The sequence below is a fragment of the Diabrotica virgifera genome, chromosome 4 (assembly GCF_917563875.1).
Source record: "Diabrotica virgifera virgifera chromosome 4, PGI_DIABVI_V3a".
Lineage (NCBI taxonomy): Eukaryota > Metazoa > Arthropoda > Insecta > Coleoptera > Chrysomelidae > Diabrotica > Diabrotica virgifera.
Genome location: NC_065446.1, coordinates 209723302 through 209735441, shown reverse-complemented (window position 1 = coordinate 209735441; position 12140 = coordinate 209723302). Strand labels below are relative to the sequence as shown.

Here is a 12140-nt window from a genome sequence, read left to right as displayed (position 1 = left end):
CAACACTCAATTTATCTTTGTTTTTTTTTAAGTAAAGGAAGTTTAATGCCAGCGTGTTTTGCCTTTCCAAGTAAGTAAACTGTTGATATATTTGTCATTATTTTTCGTGGTAATGCATCATTGTAGTTAGGTATTTCGTTAGATTAAGTTACCACATAAGTTTATATATAATTCATAGTATGTGTGTATGTATGTATGTATCGGTTTTAGAACGTCTTTCGACGTTGTCTGATGCCTAATTTCCACGTCCTTCTATCATCCCATTGGCCATCTCTAATATCCCTTGTACTCATTGCTTTGGTTACCCCTTCTTTCCATGTCTTTTTGGGTCTTACTCGTTTTTTGAGGTTTGGTGGTACCCACTGCATGATCTTTTTAGGCAATCTTGTGTCTTCCATTCTCTGAACATGACCATACCAAATTCATAATTCATAGTATAATAATGATATTCATTCTCATTTGCAAAGGAACAGTCAGTCAAGGCCATAGTTTTTTTTAGTGTCAAACGTAAATTCCAATGTATTTTATACCTATCATTAGGTTTTTCTTTCAAATTTTTTTTATGAGGTAAAACTATAAGAAGTTTTAACGAGTATCTATAAAGCCTTCTGTCACGCCCATCTAATGCGCACGTCCCTGTCATGTCTGAATTGAAGTAAACTTCAGAAATTTTGACATGGCATATGGATACCTAACCTACCTAATATTTGATGTTTTTGTTTGGGCCTGTTCAATATGTACTGCTACTGTTATTGAAATAAATAATAACTAATTTGATAAACTTCATTTTAGATTCCGCCACTTAGTTATATAGTGACATAGCCACTTAATCACTTTACATCATTTAGTCACTTGAATACTTATGCGAACTATTATGTACCAGTTAAACTATTAGCAACTTTGCCATGGGTTACCCATATAGTTTGCGATTTTGTTGAAGAAAACCATTACCTGTTTTTAATACATCCAGGACTTTCTACAATAGGACTTACCCACCACAGCAGCCAACTAGCTTTGTTGTGCCAAGAGGAATTTTTCCTAAAGGACTTTCACTTTTACAGTCGGCTGTTGTACAAGCTAAGTTCTTATTTACTTCTATTATTTACATATTTTGGGTAATCTATAGTTGCTTAGAGTGTAAACTTGTTGTATGCCTACACTTGAGTAGAACTAGGTACATATTTTCGTGATAGATAGGGTTTTTAAGTCTTTGTTTTGTTCCATATTATAAATAGTAGTTTTTTTTCAATTAAATAAGTCTTGTTTAATAATAATTATAAATAATTGTACCTTAAAATTTGATAGGGAATCGGGGGTATGATTTTGTCGCAGATTTTAAATAGGGAATACTTCTAGTAGGTTTTTTTTGTATATGTATTATGTAAAGAGTCACTGACCAGCTCATTTATATAGACCTTTTTGCTATTCCAACGGACTTTTGATTTTGATTTTCTATTAATACCTTTACCTAGAGCAGTGTGTAGTGGTTAATTGCATGTTAGTGGCTTTTTGGGTCCTCTTTCACCGTTACACCACCACTACCACTGTTATTATGTTTAGAGAGTTATATGTAACTTGTAATATATATAACATATTTATTATTAATATATTTGTATGTATTAAGGTTGGTGTTTTATTTCAGTCTGTATTACCAGTATATAACATAGCAAGACAAGATTAGTATTTAGTATTTTCTATTTCAGGTGGTCGTAACCTGTGTCATTTAGTTCCTGTTGTTCATTACTTCAAAAATTTCGAGCTGTTCAAATTCTGGGCCCAAAACTTAGTTTTTTCTTTTTCGCTACAGTTAAGTAGAGTGAGCTTTCAAATATTGTGCCCCAGAAGTTGAGCTGTCCGAATTGGCGCCCATTTTCTTCTCTCCTTATCGTCCCTCTTATCTCGATCTCTCTCCAGTGGTCTTACCTAGTTGTATTAAGTTTTTGTATTAACAGGTCTCATTTTCTTCCTAGTTACTATCATTTCATTATCAAATTTTTTTCGTATTTCCAAAGCCAATATTTGGTGTATTGAAGCTAGCCCGAATACTCACTTAAGATTTAGTGTCTCTCTTCCCATTTAATTTGTCCTTCTGAGCTAAGCCCCTCTTTTTTTGTCTTAAATCTCTTCTCATTTATTTTTCTCCCTATTTCGTCAGTTCTTCTTCTTTAAAATCTCTATACCCAGAGTATAGAGGTTTCAAAGGGGGAAGGGGGTCGTAGGTTAAAATTACGCGGAGTCTTATTTTTATTTTACATAGAACTTTAAAAATTGAAAAAAATTGAATTCTGAGATTGAGAAAGAATACCTTTTAACCTTCGGAATGACAAAGCGGGGGAAATTGTGACCCCAGCGTATGTTTTTCTTTAATAAATTTAAAAGTGTTTTCAATTTTTAATTCATTATTTTTTTAATTGACTTTAATATTATTCTAGATATCCCCATATTTTGAAATAAAAAAAAATCCCTATATTTTAAATTAAAAATATATTCCGAAGTTGATGTCTAGTAAAATACCGTCTATTATGTATAATTCCAAGTAGTTTTATGCTAATGATGTCGACTTTGCAAAGTAACAAGACACTTACTCAACATACACACTACACATGACACTAATACTCATGTTGTGACTGGCTGAATGACATAAAGTCCATGCCTAAAAAAAAACTTCATTTTTTTGTTAATTCTCATTTTTGACATTTTTGACCTGGGGTCATTTTCCCACCCTTGGTCATCCGTGTAACAAAAAAAAGTTGGTCATCGGAAGGTTAATTAATTTATCCCGTCCAAAAGTGGAAAGTTTGATGCGCCACTGTCGACGCATGTGCCGCTAAAAATGACGGCACAGTGTTCATACGTTTTCTTTTAGGTTCTACCATTGTTCTACTATTTAAGTTACAGGGTCTGATCGTGCCTATAATGATTAGCAAATTTCACCTATAGCGGCTCTTAGTCTATTAATTTAATACTTGTTTTCACATAAATGTTACATACACATTATCGAAAATAATTTAAGATGGTCATCGAGAATTACGAATTAGTTAAGTGAGGTTACTAGTTTCCACTGGGATCGACTAAAACCTTGTCTACTAGAACCGTGCAAAGATATACTGAAGCCTTACTGAAGCCTTATACAAAAAGAAATGAAGAATGAATGAACGACGAGAGAGGTACTCAATATGATGGAACAACGGAGACAATATAAGAAAAATAAATACAGGGAGGTTAACCACCAGGTAAGCAGGATGATAAAACAGGCAAAAGAAATTTATCGAGTAAGATAATAAGTACAAAGTGATTTGTCCTTAAGTCCGAGATGTCACGTAAATAGAGCGATGATGGCACCGTTGGTAGAGCATTCGACCACAGATCGAGAGGTCCCGGGTTCGAATCCGGACGATTCATACACTTTTTTTTATTTTTGGTATTGTTTCAATAAATTTTTTTTTAAAGTTTTAGGTAAGTATTAAAATTAGTTTAATATTTAAATAAAATACAAATATACTTTTTAGTATATTTATTTCGTTGAAATTATACAGGGTCCAGAAACTCTACAGACAAACGAAGACAGGAGATCCCTCAGATAATTTTAAGACAATTTAACCCACTTCGCCTAGTCCGAAGATGCTTCCTAAGGGAGCTAGAGCTCTTTGAAGATTACGTCCTGTAATCAGTTTCTCTTAAATATGTACCTCCAGAACGCTGTTATTTAGAAAAACGAAAATTGGTATGCGTATTCACTTGCCAAAAATGAATCGATTCCATCCATTGCGAATTTCCAGCACCGGACATAGGCGTCCGTTTTGGGTAGCGCAACGGTTATTTTATAGCCTAACTTTTTTGTCTTTAATTTTTAAGCATTTTTGACTCTGAAATATTAAATTGTGAGGTATTCTAGTACTTAAAGGTACTCTTACTTTAAGTCGATAGAATACACCGTTTTCTTGAAAAATCGATTTGAAATTTTTTCGTTCTTTGAATTAAAAAAAAAGATTAAAAAAAAACTATTTAGAAAGATGAAAACTGGTACATTTATTCATATTCCAAAGATAAATCGATTTCATTAATGGCGAATTTCTAATACCGGTCATAGACGTCCGTTTTGGATTGGTCAACAGTTATTTTATAGCATAAGTTTATTGTCTTTAATTTTTAAGTATTTTTGACACTAGATTATTCAATGATTAAAAATTCGAGTACTAAAAGTTACTCTTGCTTTAAGTTGGTAAAATACATCGTTTTTTTTAATAATTTTCAATTTTTTTTTTCAAATTCCCAAAACTAAAAACTTTCAAATCGATTTTTCTAGAAAACGGTGTGTCCTACCGACTTAAAGTAAGAGTACCTTTTAGTACTAGAATACCTCACAATTTAATAATCCAGTATCAAAAATGCTTAAAAGTTGAAGACAAAAAAGTTATGCGATAAAATAACCGTCGCCCTACCCAAAACGGACGCCTATGAACGGTACTAGAAAAGCGCAATAGATGGAATCGATTCATTCCTGAAAAGTTAATATGTATACAAATTTTCGTTTTTCTAAATAGAAGCGTTCTGAATGTATTTAAGAAAAACTAATTACATGGCGCCATCTTCAAAGAGCTCTAGCTCCCTTAGGAAGCATTGTCGGACTAGAAGAATTGGGTTAAATTGTCTTAAAATTATCTGAGGAATCTCCTGTCTTCGTTCGTCGGTAGAGTTTCTGGACACCCTGTACAATAGAAGTATGACTCCTTACGTGCCTACACAGTACACACACATTCTTTGTTTATTTATTATTCCTTTTAACTTTTCTCTGCAATCTAAAGAGATAAAATCTAAGATGCGATAAAATTATATATGATCTTTACTTGCTTTTACAAATATACCTGAATATGATTTTCTCTAGCCAATTGCAATGGGATGTTCTCCCCTCGTCCAAAGTTTAACAGGATGATAAATGTTTCCAAGAAGTTAAGTGTAAAAGTCGTTAATAATACTCAAAAGTGGCGCTCGCCTAGGTTATAATACACTCTAACTCTCCATCTTACGAGAGTTCAAAGTTCGATATAGCTAACTAGATATATCCAGGTAAAATTTATTTTATTATCAAGGTGAATATTATATGTAAAGCAATTTTAAATATAATTGCAGAAAATACAGGGTGTAATAAAAATGCAGGTCGTAAATTAAATGACATAATCCGAGAGCAAAAATAGATCGATTGAACTTAACTTACCTTAGTACAAATGTGCACATAAAAAAAAAGTTACAGCCCTTTGAAGTTCCAAAAAAATTATTTCTATTCCATATATCTAAAACTCTTAGACTTTTTATTGAAAATGGACATGTGACTTTCTTATGGCAGGAACATCTTAAAAAAAATAACAGTGAAAGTCGTACACCCCATAAAATATTTATGGGGTTTTTTCCCTTAAACTCCCTTAAGAGGACAAATTCCAGTGATTATTTTTTAATGATTTTAATTTCCGTAGTAACATTTTTATCACGTGTTTAATTCTGTCCAATTCTGTACAGAGAGTTTTATATTTCTGAAAACTGTCACATTTAAGAAAATAAACCAAAATAAACTTTTAGTTCTGCATCTAATATCAAATTGCCACTAAGGAAGTACATCCATCGCTCCAGTGTAATTCGGTAAGATTTCATGAATAAAAGTGTACCTATTTATTATTTTAACTAACATTTGATTGTGATATATAATTTGTGTGAATATTTGCTAAATTAGCTCATGCTGTTCACTTTGACAAATTGTAAAACAGTTGTAAAACAATTGTGATAAATGTTACTGAATATTTATTTAGAAACACTTGAATTTTGTATGTGACTGTTAAAACTAATCTCTCGAATAAAAGTGTATTTATCATTTTAACTAACATTTGATTGTGATATATTTGTGTGAATATTTGCTAAACTAGCTCATGCTGTTCACTTTGACAAATTGTAAAACAGTTGTAAAACAATAGTGATAAATGTTACTGAATATTTATTTAGAAACACTTGAATTTTGCCATGTAACTATTAAAAACTAATCTCTCGAATATCACAGGATAGCAAGAATAAATAGGCAAATAATGATCCAGTTTTTTACTCAAACTTGTTGCCATTCGAATAGTCACTGGAGCCCTGCGGGTTCTCCTGTCTATTGCCAGGCAACAAGTTTTCGAAAGATTGTCGCAATATTTTCATTGTATTCTCAGTCTCTTGTGATATTCATGTTGATTTTTTTTTAATGATTTTAATTTACAATCATATATTAGTAAGATTTTTCATCAAATGTTTAATTCTGTCCAATCAGATTATTATACTGGGAAAAATCTAGTTATATTATTATACTGAGAATAATTTTAAAGTATTTTGTTTCTGTTTAATTACAACCAGTTTTATAGTTTTAACAACTGTCAGATTTAAGAAAATTAATGTCAATTTTCTAAATCTAATGTCAAATTGCCACGAGGGTAATACAAATTGGCAATCTTAGGAAGTCGGTTGTAATTCGGTAAGATTATTTCATGCATAAAACTGTATTTTTGAATAATTGTAACTAATATTTGATAGATATCTTCGTCCGAATATTTAGGTTAACATCATAAACCTGCTTATGGTGTTAATTTTGACAAGTTGTAAAACATTAATTGTGATAGATGTCACTGAATGTTTATTTGTTTATCACATCTTGAATTTTGTATGAGTATTACAAAATAATCTTTCAAATATCACACGATAGTAAGAAAAAATAAAAAAATAATGCTTCAGTTTGTTCCTCAAACTTGTTGCCATTAAGCAATAGTGACCCACGCTCTTCGGGCTCTCGTGTCTGTTGGCAGGCAACAAGTGTTCGAAAAATTGTGGCACTATTTTCAATTTATTCTCACTTTCTTGTGATATTAATGTTGATAATAAATAATTTAAGTAGATATTTTGTCTCTGTTGAAATTACAACGAGTTTTCTAATTTTGACAACTGTCACATTTAAGAAATGAGCCAAAATAAACTTCTAGTTCTGCATCTAATGTCAAATTGTCACGAGGGCAATAAAAATAGGTAATTTTAAGAGCTAGAATGTAATTTGATTATTTCATGAATGAAACTGTATTTTTAAATAAATAATTTTAACTAATATTTTATTATAACTTCGTCTAAATATTTACTAAACCTGCTATTAATGTTAACTTCGACAAGTTGTGAAACAGTAATCGTGATAAATGTCAAGGAATGTTTATTTACAAAGACGTGAACTTTGTATGTGAGTATTAAAAAATAAATTTTCGAATATCACACGACAGTAAGAATAAATAAGGAAATAATGCTTCAGGTTGTTGCTCAAACTTGTTGCCATTCGGCTATAGTCACTGAGCGCTGCGGGTTCTGGTGTTTATTGCCAGGTAACAAGTTTTCGAAAAATTGTCGCATTATTTTCAATTGATCCCTTAACTACTGACGTTGATATTTCAGAACGTTGACACTGACATGTGGTATGTAATGCTGTTGCCTATTCTCATTTGTTTTTAATATTAATTTGTCTTATATCACTGTATTTGTTTTTTACATCAACTACAGAATGAATCTTCACACTAGAATGTGGAATAAAATACTGCTCCAAATAAAATAAACTTTATTTTTTCAAGAAAATTATGAAAGCATGCACATTATTAAAAAAATGGTTGAGGTCCTAAAAAATCTTTTAGAACTGAATTAGAAAAAAACTGGAATTGGTAACTCAAAATAGTAAAATAATGTTGAAAGCACTTCAAAGCAAAACAACTGGATGAACTTGCTGCCATGATAACAGAGAAAGAATACTGAATACTGAATTTTAACTATAGAAACGTAAACACTGACAAACGGTACGTGATACCGCAAGAAAAATTTATGTCAACGTAGCTTAAAGACTAAACCACACGAAAACTGCAGAAGTTGGGAGTTGCACTTGAAAGTACACAGATGGTTTTCTAGGAATCTTTTACAAAACAAGTTTTACAACAACATATATTTTTGGGCGGAGTATGGCATACTGCATGTCAGTGGTTAAGGCGTAATTCTCGCTATCTTTTGATATTAATATCGACAAACGTTTTCGAAAAAGTCATCGCCTGATTTCTACTTAGTAGCAGTTAAGTGGCACCTAACTGTAAAACCAGTATTAAACTGGAAGCTTAAAGGGCAATAAATGAAATTGTTTTTAAGTGATTTTATTCAAGCAGACTTAAATAACGAACTGTTTTCATATTTTATGTATGCTTCATACCACGATTTTATGCAAAAATAAGGAGCTCTAATTGTTACTATAAGATTATTTTAGGGTATATATTTATTATAAACTTACCAATAAGCTATTAAAGATCTAAGACTTACCTGAAAAAGAAAAGAAAAAATTAACATAAATAGATAGCAAATATTAATATTTTGAAAATGATTTCGTAAGTGGAAGTCAAAACGTCAAATTGGAAGTATTTTTAAATAAAATTGTGGTTTATTTCATCCAAAAATAGTGATTATTTATTATCTTTAATGACCATTAATCACAATTTCAGTTGAAAATACAGTTAATTTGACATTATGATTTTCATTTCAAAAATATTTCTCAAAACACAAACATAAATACACTCGTCATAGTTTGCAAGATATAATAATACCTAATCAAATTTTTGCCGAGTTATTGAACATTGGTTTATGCGCGTCCTTATTCGTTGCGAGCTGATCGTGCGCCTCAGAGCGCCTTATTAAAAGTTCCATATCATGGTCAAAGATAAGGTTTTACCAAAGCTTTAAATGTTCGTTTTTATTTGTTCTATATTTTCCATTATCCAGATTTTCAGAGTGTATAGCTTAATTTTGTTTAAATCTCTTACAAACAAATTCATTGATACCTTTTTAGATACGATATAGGTAAAATAATTTTTTAAGGTAAGTTTTTTTGAGTTCATAGTACTTATGAAAGGTGAGTTATACTTAAAAATGCCCCATTAAATGCCTATTTTGCATTTTTTTTTCACGAAATTTGTTATAACTCCGGTTCTAGCAATCTGATCAAAGTTTACCAAGCACAATGTTGTTCATTTTTTCAAAAGGAACAGTTTTCATTTTGATGAACTTAAAAAATATGGATAGGAGAGAAATATCATTTAAAAATTAAATTGTTGATAACAAATTATCTGACAGATTTCCAGCATGTTTCCCCCGAAAAATCAAATCTACGTACCAAAAATTATGAAACAAGTCAGGGTACCGAGGGACAAAAATGTGCATACTCAACCTCCCTTGCTCCTAGACCAGGGGTCTCCAAACTTTCCAGCCTTAGGGCCATACTGATTACTCCTGTAAGTTCCGAGGGCCAAGATGGCAACACTGCATATTATTAATTTTCCTGTATTTAATTTTTTCCCGTAAAATAACGAATAATTTAATTTTTTGTAAGTGTGGTAAGCTGTCAACATTATTAAGTATGTCAAATATTCACCTATTTTTGATATATTTTAATTTAATACAAGGTAGACATAAACAAACAAAATATTTCCACCAGTGGAAATCTCCAATCTCTCCCGAGATTGTCCACTAATAACATAATTATTCTTTCTACTATTTTTCAACGCCATCGTTAGAAATTGTCACAAACACACTGAACTATCCGAAATAATAAGAAGTCTGAAAAATAATAGCCGCAAATCACTTAAGTGTTACGCCCCTGATAACTGGGAGGAGACTAAAGACCCCACCTAAGCCAGTAAGCAATTTTGGGTTTGTGCGCTCCGCCAAGTTAGCTGGCGATGACAATAGTGGCGTAACTACAAGTCAGTTCCTATGAAACTGTTGTGAAATAAAATAGGGCGTACCTCCTTAAAACAAGTTTGTGCGTGTAACAGTATTTTGATTTGATTTGAATTGTTGCTTTTGTGTGTGATTTAGTAGAATGGAAAAGAAGCGAAAAATTGATAGTGAATGCAGAAAATTCAAAGATCAGTGGAACATTCAGTATTTCGTAATTGAGTCCAGTAACAAGGCGCTATGTTTGATTTGCAATTAAAGCATAGCCGTTCTCAAAGAATATAACATGAAACGTCATTATGAAACAAAACATTCTCAAAATTACTCAAAATATACAGGAATTGTGCGGACAGAAAAATTCGAAGCTTTGAAGTGCGGATTGAAATCGCAGCAATCTTTATTTACAAAAGTCAAAACTGAACAAGAGGCGGCAACTCGTGCCAGCTTTCGTGTGGCTCTTGAAATTGCAAACGTGGAAAACCATTCACCGATGGAGAAATGATCAAGTAATGCATAATTGCAGTAGTCGAAGAAATGTGCCCTGAAAAGGTAAATTTATTAAAAACTGTCAGTATGTCAGCAAACACTGTGGCTCGAAGGGTACAAAACATCGCTGAAAATATATCCTCTCAACTGTTCGACAAAAATGGACATGTTGAGTGGTTTTCTTTGGCCTTGGATGAGTCAACGGATGTGTCAGATACTGCTCAGGTGTTGATTTATATTAGAGGAGTAGATAAAAGCTATGAAGTGCACGAAGAACTTCTTGATATGTATAGTATTCATGGCACAACTACTGGTATCGATATTTTTAAAGGAGTTGAAATGGCCATTAATAAAAAGAACCTTCGATGGAAAAACTTGAAATGTATTACAACTGATGGAGGCAAAAACATGAGTGGGAAAGATAAAGTAGTGGTCGCTCTTGTGTCAAAGGCTGTAGAAAATGACGGCGGCTCAAAACCATTAGTCTTACATTGTATCATTCATCAACAGTCTTTGTGCGGAAAATGTTTGGATATGTCTGACGTTCTGAAACCAGTCATATCAACTGTTAATTTCATCAGATCTTTTGGGCTGAATCACCGACAATTCCGACAATTTATTGCAGAGATTGGAGAAACAGACTTACCTTATCATACTGCCGTACGCTGGCTTAGTTGTGGGAAAGTCCTTCAGCGCTTTTTTGAACTTCGAGCAGTGATCGAAATTTTTTTGAATGAAAAGCACCGCCCTCTTACTGAATTACAAAACAACGCATGGCTATGGAAGTTAGCATTCTATGTTGATTTGACAAAACATGTGAACGAACTGAATTTGAGATTGCAAGGAGAAAACCAGCATCTTCCTGATTTATACACTAATATCAAGTCATTCCGGATGAAATTGATACTGTTTCAATCACAACTACGAAGTAAATGTTTTTCACATTTTAAAACATGTGAAATATTCAGCCACACTACTGAGACTGAGTTTCCTATCGATTTTGCAATCGAAACTTTGAGTGCTTTGAAGAAAAATTTTGATACTCGTTTCTCGGACTTTGATGCCATTGCGAATCAAATTAAAATTTTTCAGAATCCTTTTGATGCTGACATTGAAACCCTAGCCCCGGAACTTCAAATGGAAATGATTGATCTTCAGTGCAGTGATATAATTAAGAACAAATATGAAAACTCATCTTTGTTGGAATTTTATAAGAGTCTTCCACTGACACAATTTGATAATTTGCATAAATTTGCTCGTGGGCTGTTTTCCGTTTTTGGTACTACTTATTTGTGTGAGAAAACCTTCTCCAAAATGAAGTACACAAAAAATGTATACAGATCTAAATTAACTGACGAGCACCTTAAATCTCTTTTAATAATTAGTACAAGTAAAATTAGTCCACAACTACAAACTATTGTCGGTGGAAAATCTCAATTACATACATCTCATTAGCATTTCATATGTCATGTTTGTTATAAGGTATGTGTTGTTCATTACTTACAATGTATAAAATGTTAGTTGGATTCATTTCAATAATTTGTTAGTTATTATATGCTGAAGCTAAATTTACTGCATAAATTATACATGTCTTTACTCATTAGACTCATTACCATTCTGTGTTTCTTTATCCAACTTATCACAAACATTTTATTTGCTATAAAAAATATTAAGGAGTTTTCAAGTATGTCTCCGCGGGCCGGACAAAATCTGTCTGCGGGCCGGATGTGGCCCTCGGGCCGTAGTTTGGAGACCCCTGTCCTAGACTATAATGATGCAATTAACCTTTTATTTGGATAACAGTTTCAGTGACTTTTCATTATTGCCATAGAATTGTCCCTGGTATCATTAGTCCGTCTTTACCCTTTGTGTTTGGTTCTATATAATAAAAT

At 32.2% G+C, this 12140-nt stretch overlaps 1 protein-coding gene across 1 annotated transcript; it reads left to right on the top strand.

Annotated features, from left to right (window-relative positions):
• Positions 1-10335: 10335 nt before the first annotated feature.
• On the top strand, positions 10336-11703 carry LOC126883799 (general transcription factor II-I repeat domain-containing protein 2-like). Its single transcript, XM_050649469.1, has one exon. The coding sequence runs from the start codon at positions 10336-10338 to the stop codon at positions 11701-11703; it is 1368 nt and encodes a 455-aa protein (XP_050505426.1).
• The last annotated feature ends 437 nt before the right edge of the window (positions 11704-12140 follow it).